The 20,453-nt window shown below is 37.0% G+C and overlaps 1 protein-coding gene across 16 annotated transcripts in view; it reads left to right on the top strand.

Moving 5' to 3' along the window:
- The window catches only part of TENM2 (teneurin transmembrane protein 2), a 3,416,041-nt gene that overhangs the window by 2,784,079 nt on the left and 611,509 nt on the right, over positions 1-20,453 (top strand). For 2 of the 16 annotated variants that reach the window (XM_070232949.1, XM_070232940.1), the window contains exon 1: positions 2,795-3,185. The exons of 11 other annotated variants lie outside the window; for them this stretch is intronic. In XM_070232949.1, the coding sequence (XP_070089050.1) occupies positions 3,140-3,185 (46 nt within the window). In that variant the 5' untranslated portion in view covers positions 2,795-3,139. Of the gene's footprint in view, positions 1-2,601; positions 3,186-20,453 lie in introns of those variants that run through there. 3 more of the 16 variants (XM_070232951.1, XM_070232948.1, XM_070232939.1) reach the window with 2 other exon arrangements.

Genomic DNA, 20,453 nt, shown 5'->3' with positions numbered 1-20,453 from the left:
GATAGTAACAGATAATCGAATGATAAGACAGAAAGCAAAGAAAGGAGCCCTGAATGACTGCAAGATTTATATACTTTACACAGGCAAGAGAATTGGAAGAAACAGCTGGTTTTGAGGGTGGGGTCGTGAGTTTGGTGTAGACCTTCTTGAGTTTTAAGCGTGCTATCCAAGTGGAAAGACCCAGAGCGCAGTTTGAATAACTTGAGCTTACAAGGCAGGTCAGAGGGGAAAGAAGTCTTTGTGACTCATCTATTTTTAGGGGATAAAATATTGTCTATCTTAGCTATTAAAAAACATCTCTTGGGTGGATTTCCTAATAGGCATCTATTTAGGAAGAACTTGCTATGTGCTGAGAACAGAACTCACAAAAGAACAGTACATGCATTATTTATTCCTAATGACAGCCCTGAGAGGCAGGTAATATTATTACACCCCTCTTGAGATGAGGAAACAGCCACTGAGAGGCAAAATAACTTGGTCAAGGTCACACAGCAAGCAGGTGGTAGAGCTGGGGTTCAATGCAGGCAGCCTGGTCCCCAAAAGTGAGCACTTTACCACCATATACTCCACAGTATAAGCACATGAACATAAAGCTCTCTCAGAGAGAAACCAGTCTTGTAACACTCATATTCAGGTAAGAAACAGTAATGTGATTTGGACCACTTTTGACACCCCAGAATAGTCAAACAGCCCCCCTCCCTCATGATACCTTAAGAATAAATCATATATATCAATCTATAAATGATGCCCACTTGGGGTACCCACCTCCTCACTAAGGAAGTGCTTAAAATAAGCAACAACACTGATAGCCATTTATAGCTTTAAAAAAATCCCTTTTTGTCGCCTTGGTTCCTTTTTATCTTTCCTTGACGATGCTTTGCTGATCCTGTTCAATAAGCCCCAGGCCCCTCCCCTGCTTTTATTGCGCTGAAATAGTTGTATTCTTGAAACAGGGTCTTTATTTTTATTGGCAGAAAATTCTCAGTCTACTTACTCCCTTGTACAAAGTTAATTTTAACTATAGAACCTATATCAATAATGTCATTTAAAGGAGGCTGCTTCCAATATACTCGGCGAAACGTCTGCAGAGAATTCCGGATTTACCAGCGCACCTCGTCCCCAGCCACTCGCCGGCCCTGCAGCCTCCTTTCCCTTCTACATCTGAGCATTCTCTGTTCTCTGGCCAGCTGCCTTCTGTTCGGCCCCTGTGTGTTCTCCATTCTCTGCTCTGTCTTAATGACAAGGAGGGCTTCATCTTGATCACATTGTGAGGAAACAGCGAAGTTGTTACTTCTTTATTTGGGTCCAAGCTAAAAACATACCCTCCTGTTGGCAAACCATGAAAATTATGACACTTTGAGTTTAACAAGATCAAGCGATCCGTCTTTGGATACAGCGATGTGGCCAGGGTGGAGGGAAAAGGTCTTATTCCTGGACCAGTTCTCATTCTCTATCTGGTGGCTCACACAGGAGCTCCAAAACACCAGATGCCTAGGGTTCGTGGATATATTGTCGGGATACACCATAGTCGAAGGGAAATGATTGAGTGTTTTGTTTTAGTTTTTCCAAAACAATAAGTGTTATAAGTAGGACACATGGGATTTATTTTCCATTATTAGACTTGCTTAATTTGGACAAGAGAGTCAGTCAAAAGCTTAGGTGTCTCCTTTTCCTGCTGGCTTACTACTCCGTTAGCTTCAGGTTACCACGGAAAGCAAGCACTTACTTCCACCCATAATTTAACTTTTATACCAAATACTTGACCTTGGAATCGGCAATTTACATCCTTATAAAAGAGGTCACTTAGGGAATTTAACTGTGTAATCCTAGCCCCCATGTGGCAGGAGATGAGTAGAAATTGAACAAAGCTGGTGAAACACTATTTGAAACAATTTGAATTAGGAAATCATTTCTTTTTGACTTTGTTTTAAAAATGGAACCTACTTTAAAATGGTACAGGAAGGCTGACGGATGCAGTAAAAGTCTGTAGAAATAGTGACTCAAAAACTCTGTTCCAGGACTCAAGAAAAGCATGCCTGTTGTCACATTTGGAGGGAAATCAGAAAGAATTTAGGTTTCCACTCACCTAATACCCTCTTTTCCAATACCTTTCCTTCAAACATCTTGTCCTCCCTTTTATTTTGCCTTTATTAATAAAATTAATGGAGAAAAACCACCTTTCAAACTTTAACTGGGAAACCTGGGTTTTGCAAGTGCTAATATTTTGGTGTCGGCTTTTTCTTCTAAAGACAATTATCAAGACGAAGCATTTGTTTCTTCTTTTGTTTACCCGTGGCAGTTTGTCAGCAGTTATGATAAGTAGAGTTCCATCTGCCAGTAAAACTACGTTGCAAATTGCCGTAGAAATTAGCAGCTTTCATTTTTGCCTACATAAATAAATATGCGAAATAAATGGCACATAAATGCATCCTAAAAAATCACAGGTACACGGCACAGTTAAATGCCAATCAGACAAAACCAGAGACACATTGCGATTATCTCAGTTTTCAAACCTGGAAGATACACGAATGTGTTTCTAAATGAGAGAGGCAGTGTATCATGCTCGCTGAGATAAAAACAGAAGCTGCCAGACACTGCACTGTGGCTTTATTCTCAGAATCCTTTGCCTGAAACCCGCTCTATCTTTTCTCCGCGTTCTTTCTTCTCTCTCTCTCTTTCTCACTCTGTCTCTCTCTCCTTCTGTCCCTCTCTCCTCGCTGTCTTTCCCTCGCTCATTGTTCTCTCTCTCCTCCTGCCTTTGATGCACATACGTTGTCACATTCCATTGACTCTCCCCTCTTCTCTGTTCTTACACTCGAGCCTAGCGGTGCTTTCGCCAGGCAGCGGCAGCCTCTCCTGCGAGTTTTGGTCATGTGTGCAGCTCAGTTTGATAGCGCGTTCCTTTTCTGCCTTTTCACTCTTACAAAAGATTAAAAGGTGGCGTCACATTGCTCCCCTGTTCCTTCCCGCAGGAGGGACTTAAAAGGGACAACAAAAACTAATCACTTTCAATAAGCATTTTCTTGCTGGGGAAAAGGAAAAAAAAAAAAAAGAGAAGAAGAAAGAAAAAAAAAAAAGGCGGGGGGTGGATTTAGCGGTGTAATTTGAGACCGGTGGTGAGGATTGGGGCGAGCTAGAGATGCTGCACGCTGCTAACAAGGGAAGGAAGCCTTCAGCTGAAACAGGTAAGAGCGCCCATCGGAGGGTTTGACCGAGAGGCTTAGTTAAATCTCTGTTTTCACCGTTTTGTAATTGAGAAAGGCATCCGCAGCAGAAGCCGATTTTTCAGTCGGCTTCCTTTTGTTTAACATAGAAAGTACCTGTATTAATTTTGATGAATTAGAGCATGCAGCAAATTCAATTGAAAATAGATTTGTATAGTAAATGCATTTACACTGAATGATTTCTCCTCCGTTTTATTTAAGGGGAGAGATGAGAAAGATGATTTTGATCAGAATAGCACTTTGCATTACGTTAAATTCTAAACAGCTAACGGGGGAAAAAAAATAATAATCCAATTGATCCTGTTTTTGAACTCCGGGACTTAAACCCTGGGAGAGAGCTGGCATTTGAAATTTTTCTTCGAACTGAAGTTCTGATGCGTTATAATAATTTTTCACCCGAGGTTTAAGCAAGGGTAGAGTTTATTTAAGTCTGGCTGCTTGGGTGTGTTTGGTTTGGATCTTGTGGGTGAAGCGCTTGCTTATATCTCCGCAACCTGTGCCAGGTTGATGTTTCATAAATGGAGATTAAGGGTTGTCCCAAATGAAATATGAAGTTAAAACATCAGGCTAGGGTATGTTTTAGAAAAGACGCCAGTAAATAATTAGGATAACTGAATTATGACAGTTCGAAATGGGAGTTAACTCTGGAGGTGCTGTTTGATAAGCCTGCCTGGATTCTAAGCGGCTCGATAATGAAGCGGGCTAATTGTCAGTTTCAAGTCGGAACTTTGCATTAGGACCTAAATTTAGATTACATGTGGACTTTCACTGTAGGTGGCTTTTAGGAATCTGTCCCTTTTGTGCGCTATGAATGAGAGTTGTGGATTATATTTGATGGCATTTCTCCTTTAAAGAGCTTTGGGATGAAGCTTAAAAGGCTCACATCTATTTTAACGTTGAACAAACACAAAATGCAATATTCTGTAGTCTCCCAGCGCCTGATTCTTGTTGCTGCTGTTGTTTTAAAGTTTTGATGATCTATTTTTAACCTCAGTCTTCGCTGATTTTGTGTTCATTGCCTCTGTTGCGAAATTTATTGCTGGCGTGAATGAACTGAGATTTGAGAATGCAAAAAAAAAAAAAAAAGAAAGAAAGAATCTAATTAGCCAGAGCTTTTATTTAAGGATAACAGAAATCCAGATTATACCCAGGTTTTTACCTAGGATGTTACCTAAAATGTTTGAATTAATTTTTAGATGATTTTTTTTTGGATGGGAGAAATCTGAATATTAAAAGTACAAAATTCTGTTAAAAGAATGCTTCTCAGGAATGAAATACAGAAAGGTGACTTTAATGCTTGCACGAGGTTCGGTCCTAGAAAGAGCTGCTATACTGTAGCACTGTTGGGTTCAGCAACCATGAATGAGAAGATATTTTACATATTTGTTTGGTGATAAGGTTTTTTTCTTCCCGAGTTTCCAAACTGAACTCGCTCCTTGGTACCTTACTCTGACGTGGCTTGTGTCTGCCAGACCATCTAATGGCATCTTGTGGGTGCAGCCCGTGAATCCAATTTTGTGAGGACATTAGGAGCTGCTGAATTTGAGGGAGGGGAGACCAAACGGACTACAGGTCTCATCACACCTCATCATTCAGAGGTAATCGCCAACAGAAGTTCCTTGGGAAGCCCCGTCACACAGCTGTGGGGAAACCTAATTTTTCCATCATGGTTGAAATAGCAGAGAAAGAGGTGGACAAGGGAAGAAGAAAGTGCTGTAAAATCTTTGATGTAATCGCACTGGCGGTCTCATAATGGATTTTTAAAATCACATCACATGTAGTTTTCTTTTTTCAACTTAAGAAACTTTGCAGAATCTTAAAGTAGCTCTTCTCAGATTCCATGCCTGTTTCTACATAGCTTCCTGGCATAAAATCTTTTCTCTTACTCTCACTTGACCCTAACTACTGAGTTTTGTAATGCTGCCGCTGATCCTGATCATGATTTCTTAAATAAGTGACAAGTGCTGAGAAGATGGGCTAAGAGAAATGTACTGTCTGCATCATAGATACATTTTAATTTTATTTATGAAAATGACTTCTTCAAGGTGAGGAGGTGATAAATTTGAAGTTGCCGCTTGCTTGCATGTATCACTGAACCTCTGTCCTTCTCCTGGAGAACGAAGGACAACTGAAGTAGGCAGAAATAATTCAGTTGGAAACTGGATGGTAGTTCAGCACGCACTTTCTAAGCAGATGGTAACCCAAACTATCCTTACTCAAACTATCTGATTCATATAAATAGCATTTTTCTGACTTTTCCAGTAGATGTTGCTGGAGAGCAAAGAAAAGATCATTTTTTTTACAGGGAAAAAAGAAATGCAGTAGACTTATAAAAGCCAAGGAAAAAGATCCTTCTCCCCAAACTCCGCTGATAGCATTTTGCATAATTTGCTAATTAATGAATTATATTGAATCATTACCTTTTATAATGTTCTATAGAAAGCCATTAAAACTTGAGTTAGATTTTAAAATTATGAGATTGTTCTCCTTAGTCCCTGTATATAATATCTGTTTACTGTTTTCTGTTTTTAAAAAATCAAGTTAACTGCACATTACTATTCAGAACATTTCATCCCTGAATACCAAAACCCTTTAACATGCAAATATGATGTCAGAGGAAGAACTGAAATAGAATACCCTGAGAAGAGTAATGATCAAACGCATTATAAAAATATGCACCAGTTGCCAGCATGTAATGAAATATTAAGAAATTAAAAGCATGCAACCTCTAAAGTAATAGAATTTCATTGCTCTGAGACTGTTTTCCCACTGAATATTAACTGCTTAATAGATCTATCCGTAAAAAACAATCAAAAACATACATGGCTTGTCACTGAAGTTCCTTCATTATATGATTTTGAAAAATTAACCCAATAGGATTTTCCTCAGACTAGGAAATGTAATTAACATTGGATATTAAGTGCCAGATTTCCAAAGCAAGAGCCACAAGGCTTGATGGAGAAAATAGAAATGCAGAGTGCTAGGAGCTGAGGGGACTCACGCTGGAACTACTCTGCTGGTAATCACTCTGATAAAATGACAAAGATGTCCCAGAGGAGCACAGGATTCTAGTGCCCAGACACAAACTGATGCAATTTCAGGCAACCGATGACCTCTATCTATGGGAGTATTTATTTTTGGAAATGATCAATTAACCGATTTCAATTGTGAAAGAGAAGCGTATATATTTTTTCCAATGCAAGGGGGCTTTGGATATTACAAAAGCACATTCGGATAGGACAAGCGTACCACCTGTGTGGTAGAGCTTTTGCTTTTTCTTACCTTATACAGTCGGAGCTCTTTTCTGGTGGATTTTTCTGTTGCATTGAAGCCCTTCTTTGTCACTTTTCATTCCTGAGGTGTGAAATGCTCCCTAGGATGTTTTGATTTAACACCCATTCATTTCTCTTTTCTGGGAGGAAAAGGCTTATATTTAGAAGGAATAAGCTACTCCTGTTTTGTAATTAGCACTGTAAGTCCACTAGGGTAAGGATGTTTCAATTTTTTTCTTTTTTTTTTGCTTTCACTCATGTACATTTTTTGTGCTTGACCCACAGAGATTATTTTTTTCCTTTTCTCTTTAAATAAGAAAAGCTTTGCAATTTGGTGGGAGATTTTGGTTTCTTTTGTGGATTTTTTTGCTGTTCGCTTTTGGTGATTTCTTTTTTCATTATAGTTATCAAGCACTGACTATACCTAAAGCCCCCTGAGTTCAACGTATCAAATGGTACCTCCAGCCACAGTGACAAAAAATGTCTGTCGCCTCACTGAGAACCTTAGGAAGATGGAAGATGTCAACTGTACCTGGAGAATTGCCTGATGGGTTAAAATGTTAAGGATCCTAACTCCTTGCTTAGGCAAGCAGAAGAGGAAAGGTCACTGCAGGTTGAGGTAATACTGAGGATGATAGCCTTTGAATTAGGAGTGAAAGGTGAAAACGTAAGATAATCCCGATGAGCAAAATCAGAGGGGTCATGTGGGAAGTAATACCACAAAGCGTGACTGATGCCAATACAATCAAGGGCCTTGAATGACAGACCAATGTATGTAATAGTCCCTGGGAAGATGTGATCTGGCAGCTTCTAGAGGAGCTTCCTTAATATGGGAATGGGAAAGAAGTGGAAGAGTGGCTCCTTACTATGCCTGTCGCCTACCCAAGAGATGCTGAAGCACCTATCTAGGGGCCATCTTCTCTCCCATTCAGTTGTGGCCTTAAGGAGCTGATATTACTAGAGTGATATTGCTTTACCTTTTAGGAATGATGTTGGAAAAACAGTGAGAACCTCTACTCTAGAGGCTGGAAGCCAGTGAATAATCTAGTGCATTAGCCTAGACATAGGTGGTAAGGTTGAGAAACAGTCGAGGGGAAGGAAAATGGCTATGAGAAACACCTTCCTATTATAATTATTGCAATTTCTTGTGTGTACTGCAGATGTCACGGCCTCATTAGGCAGAGATTTTGTGTATATGCATTTGTTGTCGTAAGAAAAACTTTCACCATTCGTCAAAGATGAGACCTGTAGTTTAGAAGGTGTGGTATTCTCTCCATACTATTTGGATTATAATCCATTTGTGTTATGTTCACCTCCAGTTTCCTCACATTGATTAGGATGGCTTTTTATGATCTATAAGGGTTTTCTTCTCTCTAAAAAGGTATAACTTTATTTGTTGGAATTATTGCCTCCCTGAATTGCCTGTGTATCACTTTGCATAAACTTGACTAACTTGCCCTAAACTCTTAGATGCCTAGTGTGTTTAACTGACAAGCTCAGCTGTGGAGTCTCCTTTAACTAGGTAATGGAAGTTTGTATCTTAACATATAAGATGTTTTCTTGCATCCGATAGAGTTCGTAATGAGAAGGAGCAAAAATAATTAGCACAATTAAGTGGAGTGCCACCCTTTTCCTCAGAAGTTGATTTAACCAACCTATTCAGGTGGACAAGGTTACCAACATCACCTCGGAACCAAGCCATAGATGAGTGTCTTGCCTTGTCCTCCAACCACTTTAATCTAATGTGTTCCATTTATTTTTCCAAGCTTTTCATCTTCCCACCATTTTAATACCATGAGAGATGGGGGGGCTGCCCATGACATTCACACTTGACATTATCAAACACAAAAGGCATCACTCATACACTTGACTGCATTACAATGCAAGGGAAAAAAATAGATCCCAACGGCTTAGAAATTATTGTTTCGTACCTTGAATGTAGGTGGATTTTTTTTCTGTTTCCTCCAGCCTGCCTCATTTGACTGTTTAGCTTCTGTGTGTTTGCAGAGAGTCTGAAAACCTTGGAAAAATCAGCGCTCACAAATTCTTAACATACACATCCTCATGTTTACTGGAGGGATGTGTATTAATACAATGGAAATTTACAACTCTATTATTATCTGTTATTTGCTGGGCACCAACTACATTTTGATGCTGTACCGAAGTTGAGCCTTGCGTTAGAATTGTCTTTTCACCATTGACTTCAGTTCTTCTGACTGTCAGACAGCTGTGGCCAAACCTTTTCCTGACTCACACCTCTCTGGTTATTGCAGTAACCCCATTATTGCTGAGTAGGCCGGGGATCTATTGAATCCATAGCAGTCCTGTGTTTGTTTGTCCATGAAATCTTTGTGTTTGTGTTGGGGTGGGAAGGAGGGGTTCTTTTAAAGTTAATATAAATTTATCAATACTTCCCTTTGCTTACTATTCTCAACCTTCTATTTAAAGATAATTTACGCCCCCCCTCCCCCTCCCCCCCGCCGTGTAAGAGAACATTTGTGAGCTGAACAAATAGTGTTATCGGATTGTGGTGAATTGCCTCAGTAGCATTACATCATGCGTGGAGATCGCACGCGCTGTAAAGCTCTGTAAAACAGCCAGCTACATGGTATCCTACAGGTTTAATATACTTCTGTGCAGCCTTGTACTTGGGAAAGATTTCTGTAATTGGAGACAATCTAGCAAGGAAAACTTTCTAAGCCATTGGAGGCCAAAATGCAAGATTTTGAGAAATGTGACTTTATCGACTTGAAACTGAATGGATTACAAATTTCTCTTAACTGGACAGAATCATAATTGCATACATAGTACAGTCCTGATTATCCAGGGTTTGAATTTCCAGTGTGGGGATTATCCAGATTTCTTCTCTGACTCCTCTGTCTTCTCTCTAACTACCTGACGTGAATCATTTCTCTAATCATCGGCACCTCTGCTAATAGTATGAAAGGGCGTATTTGAGCAGCGAAATCCAAACCAGTGAGTTATCCTTTGGAAGAGCTAATTATGTAAAAAGTCTGAGCTGCTGGGTTTTCAAAACTATTCACTAAAACTGACTACCTAAGTTTTAATTTGGGGGAAGGAGGGTCCTCTTTCTATTTACAAATGATAGTTTACTACAGCTGTTAAAATGCCCATATTTTTCCCACATGTTTAAGAGGCAAAAAGTAAATCAACCGGTTTGAATGATGCCAAGTAATTGGCTTCATTGTTCTGGATTATATCATTCTCCTTTCCTACCACCCAGACCAACTACCATTTTGAATTAACTGGTTGCATATTGTGTCCAGCTGGAATTTTACAAGGCCACTTGGATCACGCAAGTGTACCTTGTGCAGGTTTTCAGGGCTCTGATTAGCATATTCCTCCAGTATTAAATACAAAAGTGAGTTATTGGTGCCCAAACTCCACTTAGTTAATATCCAACACCAGTCCCATCCCATTTCCATCATCAGCAGACTGCCAGTCTATCCTCGAGTTGACTCCCTGGAGGTCTTCAAAGTCCCAGAGGACTTTAAAGACTTTAAAGCCTCTTAGATACCAGAATTAGGCTGAAATGGTGCAAGGATAGGAATGTAGCTGACTTCCAGAGGGGTTATAATTACAGAATAAGCGCGGACATTATCAACCACCTTCCAAGTTTGCAGAACAGGATACAGGATTCCGTCTCCTGGATATCACTACAGAATCAGAATTTGATTTCCTCTCCTTTTCTTATACGTCAGTTGTGGCTTGAACATTTTCAAAATCTTGTGATCATATCTGCCACTTTGTAACAAAGTCTTATCAAACAATGCACTCTTCTCTTATACTATCCCTATTTGGCAAATGTCTATGAATAATTGGTTGCACTTTGAGATGTCTAATCAAACTTCACAAGATGTTTCTATTTCTAAATCTATTATGTAATTCACTGTAAGTGATAAAATATACACTCTGTAACATAGTTGACATAAATATGCTAAAAGGCAAAAGATGTTATCAGTCTCTTGATATTAAAAAATACTTATCACTAGATTAAAATTTTAGAGTTTATTAGAAAGAAATTTACTTGGAGTTTTTAAGTGTTGAGGTGTAGCTGATGATGCGGTATAATGACCAAGAGTTTTCAATCCGTATTTTAAATGAGAGTTTAACAGTAATGTAGTACACAACTGAAAATGGAAAATCTTGGCGACTATTAGGAAAATCATTGACAAATCTAGTCATGAGTTCCATATATGTAGGAGATGCCTCTTATTATTTATATGTATGTGCACATTTATATGCACATATGTACATACATATGTGGTTACTCCATATATATGTGCATATGTCTATCTCTGCCTCTTTCTTTGTATCTGAGTCTGAATCAATGTGTATATCTATATCCAGAGGTAGAAAGAGAGAGAATAGGTATATTCCTAGTAAAATATAGTGTGGCTATATTTCTGGTAAGATAGTGTATTGTTTTCAAGCTGGCATTATTAATTTCCTACACTCTGACGTGCAGTGAACTTGGTACCATGGATGCCAAGATGAACCAGACATAACTCTTAAGGAGTTCATTATCTTGACCTGAATTAGAAATTATTCTAATGTTGAGTGTTTCACTCTTGGGTATATTTAACAATTGGAGACATTGAGAGAAAAAAAATTCGAGGATTGCAAAGCCATCTGAGCCCTCACTAGGTACCTCAAAACTTGACATGCTTTTTGCCTGGTCAGGAGGATTGGAAAAGAAATATAGGAAGTATGATTTGGGGGATCACATAAGTTGATCTGGTCTCAATTAAAAACAAATCTGGCTTTATGGAAAAGCCAGTCTGGTGTGTCTGAATTCTCTATTACCCCTTACTGCTGGCAAGTCACTAACCAAAGATAGGATCAGTTCTCTGATAGTCGCTTTTCTATGAGGTCTGTACAAGTGAGAATACAGGGAATGTGCTATCCACATGCTTAGTATTAAATGTGTACACATAAGGTCTTATTTGAAAATGTATGTAAATAATTTGTCTATATCTTTCTAAAATGAAATGGGCTTATGTGGTTAAGATTCTTTTATTCTCAATCTATACGGCATTTATGATGTCTATGTTTTATGTGTTTATAATCACATATCGTATGTGATTTATATACTCACACAGATAGTCTCTAGAGGTCAGTAGAATATAAGAAATGGGCAAACATTCATGTCTAGATGAGAACTAGAGATTCTGAAGACCATTTTTCAAATGGTAAAATGATAGTTGACTAATGACATTAGGAACTAAAATCATTAATCAGTGTTAACAAAAAAGTCATGTCATTCTTGTTCCTGAAATGAATCTAATCTATTTGTTTTAAGCAAATTTCAGATAAATGAAAATTTACATGGCAAGAACCTTGACAGAAACCCAAGCTGTAATTACTTTATTACAGTTTATTATAAGACTGTGATTCCCCAGAACGTCTTTTGAAGATATTTTTAACGTTACCAGAACAAAATGATAAATTGTTTTTAAACACTTGGCTATTACATCCAAAACGTTATTTCTGCTTTAACTGCCACTTCAGTCCCCTCAACTCTTACAAATGAATGATTTGATGATTTATGTGCTGCCGTTCTATTTGTTCTTATGAACTAAATGTCCCTGATGTTGGAAAATGTATTAGAAAATTGTGATTTATTTTATATATAAAGTTAAAATGGTTGACAGTTCAGCAAAGCGCTGCACAGTTGAGCATGTTTATCAAGTTTTCCTCCAGAAAAGTCGCGCACAAAAAGTGTAGAAAATGATAGCACGTAGCTATGAACTATTTGACGATAAAGTTGCCAGTGCCTGTTACACACCGTCTCGTGCAAGAGAAAACAATGATCCTGTGGAGTATTTAAAAGAACGTTAAGCTTAGAGTGGCTTCAGGCATCACCAAGAGATCCCCAGTAGATATTTGATAAATATTGATAGAGCACTTCTAATGGGTAATCTACTTTCTTTGCCGCCAAATTAGTAAATGAGGAAGCTACAATATATTCCCCGTCCTCAAGGAGTTTACAATGTAATTGGATGCCTCCTATGTATCATTTCCCGTGCCTCTGTGCCCCCACCTGTGCTCTCTCAAGCTTCTGTATTCTCCGTTCCATCCCTACAGGATTCCTTTCAGTCCTTCCAGCTTTCATAACTCTGCCTTTGTAAATGCTCATCCTTCTCGTTTTCTTCCAACACACCAGCTTGCCCTGGCTAATTCCTGTTCATCTTTTAGGTTTCAGTGCGATGTTGCTTCCTCCCCAAAATTTTCCTGGACTATCCCTCCATCAGTATAAATTAGGAACTCCCACTCTGTGACCCTTTAATAATGTGTTTACCTTATTATAAGACTGCTCTCAATTTATATAACTGTCAGTTTCATTGTCCATCTCCATATAAGTTTTTCAGCTCAGTGAGGGCAGGAACCGTGTGGTCTAGCTTGTCCACTGCTGTATCCTGATGCTTGGTAAAATATCTGGCAGCATAAAGTTTATTTAACCATGAACTCTTGAATGAATGTTTAAATACGTAAGTAGTCACAATGCATTGATAAATTAAAAAGGAGGTATCAGATCTTCAAGGAACTGGGAAGGATTACAGTTCATTCTTGTTTGGGCTCAAGTCTTACTCAAATTAGCCACAGCTGTCACCTTTCTTCTGCCTCTCTTGATGTACTTTGAAATAGATCCCAATCCCTGTGTACCAGAATAGAACCATCTTCTTAGTTGGAGAAGATTGTACACTTTTTAATTGTGGTTTTCTCCTTAGTTTCTGATCATGTTACTTATGATGGACAGTAGACTTGTTCTAGTGGAAGCCTAAAAGTGCTGACTCCATACTCTCCACTCTAGTGATTGGTTTCAAAATATGGAACCTTGGCTATCAGAACTCCTAAAAAGACTGTGGACTCTGAGCACTGCCACCATGAATATGGATCGAGTGGGTCCTCAATATCAGACACTTTGCTAGGAACTGGAGATTCAGAAATGATGATGCACAATAAGTACATATTGATTTATTTTTAGTTGGATCTAGGAGACCAAAGCTACTTTATGTGAGGATCTTCCCCCCAGATCATACTTCTCTGCTCTCTTTTCCAACTTTCCTCCTTAATGTTTCAATAAGGTCTTTGAGTTTTCTGACTTGCTAACATGGAGCTGTCCCTGGTTATTTGTAGTTGAAAGACCCTAGTAGTTGCCATTCTTCCTTTTAACACCCTGAGACTTATGTTTGCATCCCTAACGTGAGTTTCCCAGATTCCCACACTATTATTCTCTAGCGATGTGCACGTTTAGATGACTGAGTAGCTTCTGGTGCATGCAGTTGTGTCAGAGCACCCATTTCACTTATTTGTTTTTCAGTTGGCCATTTTAGTTAAGCGATACTCTCAAAGTAGAAAATTATTCTCATAGTACCCTGCAATATGGCTAAGAATGGATTTGGAATTGAGTGGACTACTTTAATTTTCTATGATTTTAATTGAGCTGCATTCCACCTTTTAATTCACAAACGTATGATGAGTTTGGTGAGAGGTACAAGGAATATGGTAGAGAGAGCTCCGCCAGATATGGTGTCTTCTCATTATTATCTTCAGTTACCTTCTGCCTTTATCAGCTAACCCCATGATCACTATTGGTTATTTTTGTTGTTGTCTAATGGAGGGAGTGAATATTTTATAAAAAATATAAATGTGATTCTCTATCTCTGTGTACTTATATGACTAAAGCAGCACTGGAATCATGTTATTATTCGGGAAGCCTAATGGAGGTTTCAGGAAGAACTAAAGAATGCCTGGATGCGGGGGGAGCTGGCTATTCCATAGTTCAGTAATATTTGCTCTCTACTATCAGGGATTTTATTTTTTAATATTGTGTCAGGGAACTAAAAAGAGGAACATGTGGAAATTAATAATAATCAAATTCTTTTCTTCAAATTTAAGAACTCATCAATCAAAATATTTTCCTAAAAATTTATTGTCTCCCTGTATTGCACAAACACATAAAAAACCTTACAGCCATCCTAGAAGTTCTTTAGATAACAATTTAATACAAATATTAATCAAATAATAAGACAGTTATTTTAAGTTATACTAATAAACGTTAAAAGGCTGGTTAGTTTACTGTCCTCCTGACAATATGCATATTAAATGATTTGAGTTCACAACTGTAATTTCTATCTGTTTTAATTTTTTACATATGCTCTTTATCCCAATTTTTGCTTCCGTGAGGATGATGTCGAGATGTCCATTTCTGCCTCACTCTCCTATCCTTCTCCAAAGAACATCCTATTAAATCCACTCATGCATCTTTTGCAGAAACTCTTAATAGCAAAAATAGTTTATACTTCTTCTTGAATCAGAAAATATTTCTAGAAAAATAGTAATTATTTGAAAAATGAAATGCACTTGACGAGAGAAAATACGTTGCATTCGTAAAGAATTATAATCACCTCATAACAATCACAGTATCCTTCATTTCCAAAGCATTCTGGAATGAGAAATAATCAATATCAGAGTAAAAGAATATATTTCATTTTAGTTAGATGATTTCACTTCATAAAAATGTATACAGTTATACAAAATAGACCTTTGACTTTTAACTTGGGTCTGTTTTGCAGTTTTGAAAGTGCTTGTGGATTTGTTAATGTTAAATTAGTAATTGTTGATCTCCGAGGAGGGGTGCAGCATCTTCAGTCTGAGCTTATTACCATGTAAAATATGGATTGCCTTTACCCTAATGGCCTCTGAATCCTATTACCATCCCATTAGAGAGTGTGGGATTTTAGTAATTCTGTTGTTGTTTCCAGTGGGCAGTGTATATAATGGGGAAGGGCAGGGGTTAATGCAATTCATCTCTTTTAATACTTGTAACTCTGAGTCCCTTATCACTCGCTATGGTTTCAATGGTCTTCCCCACTCCCTTCTTTCTGTTATCTTTAAGGCCCAACGTATTTCTCTATGCCTTTCCTAACCAAAAGAGTTTGGAGAGGGGAGTAATTTGGTGATGGTTAGGTTTAAATAGAATTTTAGCCATTAGCTTTTCATAAAATGAAGATAAATAAATAAGGTGGTGCATCAGCTTGTTGTGAAACAGGCTGTGGCTCAGAAAGGTTTTCAGTGACTGTCATTGTGCCAAGAATAGTATTGAAATAGCTCTTCAATCAAGATCATTTATAGGGCCTTTTGGAAGGAGAAGCATGAGACAAGCGGGTCGGATCAATGCCCGCTAGTGTTCTGGGTATAATGTTTCCATGTGTTTGTGGAGACAGCTGTGTCCTGGTCCTAGTTGTGCTAGAGAGAGGAATTGGGAAGGATTTCAAAGTGATAGAAATGAGATTCCTTTAAAGAGAAGTTTATGAGCAGTAGTTCATTCCCTATATATCAGACATGCTCAGGAGATGTACATGTCTGATTATATATCCGTAGTTTTATTCATGAAATTTGTTTTTAGCTAATACAGCTTTTTTCGGAATAAATATGAACATCAGATTACTTCTCAGTATGTCAAAACAAATTAGTTTCCCACAGGGATGCAGTGAAAGGTGTAACTATTTTCCCTTTTTATATGTCAGAAAGCATTACTGGGACTGGGAAATCCCCACTTTTCCCCCCTTCGCCCCCGAGCCTGGTGGTTTGCAAAGGTCTCGTTTAATGCACAGGCATGGTCACCTAGAGCTCCAGCACCCCCCTCTGCTGCCATTAATGAGAATCGCATGCTGAGATCCAAAGAGGCATCTATGCTCAGAAAAAGGCAGGGAATGGCAGGAGGCGGTCAGACCATTTCAATCTGTTGAAAGTGAGTGATATTCCCAGGGCTTATTGTTCACCTTCTCAGAGAATTAAGTTTCCATATGTTTCATCATAAATGGAACGAGTGTGCAACATAACTGCAATATGAAAATGTCTGCTGGATGACGTAGTAGAAAACTACTGTTGGGGGGAAATTTCTTCTTGTCTTCATGTTCTGAATATCTTGATTACCCGCTTGGTTGTAGCCGATAGCCTAAACCTGGTTGGAGTGTTTAGCTATGGTGCATTGGTATAGAATTGACTGCGTATTTTCATTGAATATTCATGCATTGAGTTTCTCCTTAATTTGAGATATCACTTATATTTCTAGACAGACTGTGATAGCATTATTTCTTCCCATCAATTCAGTGTGTTGAGTGAAATTCATTTTAGAAGGTAATTACGTAGCTACAGATACAATTAGTTTTCATTCCAGTAAATTGATATGAATAAGTGTTGTTAAAAGATATTATTTCCTTTTGATCCTTAGTTATAGATTACCTTTTCAAACCATTTTTGTTCCTGCAATCACTGGGGAAGCTCAGACAAACAAAAATGAAATAAAATAAAATCTACTAAAAATGCCTACTGATGTAATAGTTAATCTTTTTTAAAAAGCACATAATACATGAGGCCATTTGCAGAGAATTATTGAACCGATGGAAGAGTCATGTGGAACCTGTATAGAATTGCTTACTGTTTTATAAAGGACAATGTAGGGGATCCTGGTTATTCAGCAAGTGGAGTGTGGACTTCTGTGTTTCTTTTATGTTTGGGTCCCAATTAATTCTTCTTGTTTCTGTGTTCTTGAAACTCCTTCAGATCTGCCAAGAAACATAAAAATCAGATGACACTAATGTTTCTCTCAATGAGAGAATGGTATATCATCTTTACTATCTTCATAAAGCCACACTCTCATCATTTGTTGTCTCTCTCAGTGTTGCCTTAATACACGATATACTCATTATTTACCATTTGTTTAATATCAGCAAATCAGTAATTAAATTTTACTCTTCATAGCACTCGATAATTTGTTTTTTCTTTAAAAAAAAACTAGTGTCAGAATTCAAAGATAAGTGTGAATTGTTGTGTGGAAGACACAGGAATGCTGAATATGAATTTTATATCATAGTTCATCCTTTGCTTTCTTGGAAACACACTCTCCAATAACTTTATGATAGTGATAGAAATTAGCACATTTTATTTAAATATATATTTTCTAACTGTAAAAGTAGAATGGTCCTTGCAAGAAATTTGGAAAATTCAGAAAAAAATTAAACATAATAGAAATCACCCATAATCTGACCCAAATTTATTTTTTAACCCACTTAAACAAATGAATATTTAAAATCAAGATTTTGGTTCATGTATTCAAATTGTTATACTGTGGGAATTCTCTCATGCATTAAATAGAATTCAAATATACTATATTAATATTCTACCAAAGTGTATACCTTAAAAAATATATCGTGACTTTTGAAAAATAACTTTTATTAATTTTGTAATTATAAAAACTTAATTATATGTTAATTATAACATATTTGGAAAAGTATACAAGTAAAAGTAAAATGATTTTGAAATGCCACTACAAAACGATAAATACTGCTAGTAGATTAGTGTCTTTTTTTATCATTTTGCCTATGTAATAAGTAATAATAGTATTTTTAAAAATTTATACATTATTTCTATTGAAGTTATGTATTGAGGTTAATCTCTTGATCTATTCACTTTCCACTGAATTTCCTGCTTGATTATATTTTTCTAAAACAATGTCAAATTTTTTTGTTTATAGGTACCCTTCGTATTTTTAGGATATAGTAAACTTCTGCTTGTCATATTCATTGTTAATATTTTATCCCAGTCTTTTTTTTTCACATGAAGATATTGAAAATCTTTATGTGGTAAAGTCTTTCAATGTTTTAGATATCTTGAATTCATTCTTAGCTTTCAAAGAATCTCCATTACAAGGTCCAATAAATGTTTTCTCCTAATCATTTAAAAAAATAATGTTATAATAGCTTTAACTTCTTAACCCATTTAGAAATTTATGTGTGTGCCAAATGAAAATCTATTTTCCCCCAAAAGCTAATCTATTATTAGAATTTCAGCTGTATTCTATATTAAATTTCTTATGCAGCAGAGTCTATTTCAGAACATTCTGCTTTATAAGATATGCATATATGCATAATTTTTACACTGTTACTCCATCATTTTGTTATGTTAAGTTCGTAGTAAGTTTAATATAATAGAGGAAGGCTCGTCTTCTTGTTTTTCTTCTCTTCAGAATGTCTTTCTTATTATTTGTTTATTTTTCCAAATAAATCATAGAATCATGATATTAAAAAAGTTTTTAACATCCATTTGTATATATTAAATTTTCATCTTGATTATTCAGTTGCATGTGTGTATAGAAAGTGGGGAAATATTACTGTCTTCAACAATATTTTTTCTTTAGTTTGAGGCTCTTTACTTTGGTAGTTGTCCTCCAATAAGACATTTCTTCCTTTTCGAATATGTGGGTTTGGTGTTTTGACCCATTTCTCTTTCATTTGTCTTAATCGGACAATTTTTCCCTCAATTTCATAAAAATATCTTATGCAGTTGCATACAATGACTCAGGAAATTTCTCCCACATTACTTTCATTTCTTCTTGAGAAAACAATGTATGTCTGTTAAAAAGTGCTCATTGTACTAGTCTACCAAGGGCCAAATTACATTTTCTGAAACATAGCTACATAACATAAAATGCTGATCTAACAGAGTTGGTCTTTATACAGTTGTGTATCAGCCATAAACGCTCCAAGCAGTCAGAAGAGTTCTGGTTGCTCTAGCTTCCCCGGGGTAGAATTTTCTAAGATATAATCCACAGAAAATCAGTCCAGTATGAAACTCTTCAAAGAAAGTGTTCCTTGGTGGAATAAGTTTGAGGAATAATTCATATAATAGCCTTTTCTTGGCACTTCATGATAACTATTATCATATTAAAAACTCTGACAACTTCTGCAATAAAAACTTCTTTGATTTGTTTGAAGCCAACTTCTCCTAGATTTAATCAATAGCATAAACATTTGTTATAATTTTGGAGGGGTTTGATGGTTTGTGTTTTGTTGTAGGGTAAATGTAACACCTATTACTCAACTAACAAACTTATATTGAGTATTCAAATCGTCAAGGCATTATTCCAGTCAGTTTCAATTTCCAGTGAGTCTTTTTTCTTTTAGGTGTAGAATGAAAGATAGTTCTACTCAGATCTTTAGAGGCAGGTTTCAGAGCATTTTACTCATTGACCATTTATTTATGATTAGTAGTATTTGTGGTTACAGTAAGCAGTATTATACAATCATCGTACATAGCAGCTCTTTGCTACTTTGCAAATGAATTAAACTTTATGCAGATCCATTCGTGTCTGTAAAATGGGATAGTATCTTGTGGGAGGTTATGAGCAGCAGGACTGATGCATATAAAGTCCTTAATACAATTTCTACACAGAGTAGCCACTTACAATAGTTGGCATTACACTTAATAATCATTTACAAGAAAAATGAATAGGACATATTCCCTGCTCTCAAACACGCTAACAGTGGTGCAATAAGAAGTAACAATTTCATAATACTTTGCAATTTACCCATATTTTAATGTACACTGTTGAGAGGGTAAGCATCCAAATAAGTAAAGTTGAAGAACAGAAAAATGCAGAGAGGGAGCTGAAATCAAGTGATACAGTGGCTCGCAGGGGGTGGTTATTCCACACTACAGTATGTGCCAATCCAGAACTAAGAGAAGCGCCCATCCTGCTACATGAGGATTTTACCCTTGCTGAGCATTGAAGACTGTCACACAGTTTGATGGACCCGAATCAAATTCGCATCAAAGTTCAATTCCTCAGCTCCAGGTGCTTGCTGAGTTGCGTTTCTTCTGTGGTAAACTTTTCTTATGGAATGTGATTTTAAAAGCATCTCGAAGTTGTAACTGCCTTTGTGTTGTGTTGACATCTGATTCATCAATAGATGAACATCCTTCCATTGTTACTGGAGCATCATTTTATCCTGCTGGAAGGGGAGCCCCAGCTCAGCAAGAAGAATATGGAAATGTTGGTAAATCCCCTTATTACTCTAAGTCTAGACTAGTATAATTCTCCATTTGTGGGTCTTCTAAACTGTGTTATTTATAGAATACAACTTAAGAG

Source organism: Equus caballus, chromosome 14 (genome assembly GCF_041296265.1).
Source record: "Equus caballus isolate H_3958 breed thoroughbred chromosome 14, TB-T2T, whole genome shotgun sequence".
NCBI classification, from domain to species: Eukaryota; Metazoa; Chordata; class Mammalia; order Perissodactyla; family Equidae; genus Equus; species Equus caballus.
The sequence above is the reverse complement of the archived record's forward strand: the minus strand, read 5'-3'. Positions and strand labels throughout refer to the sequence as shown.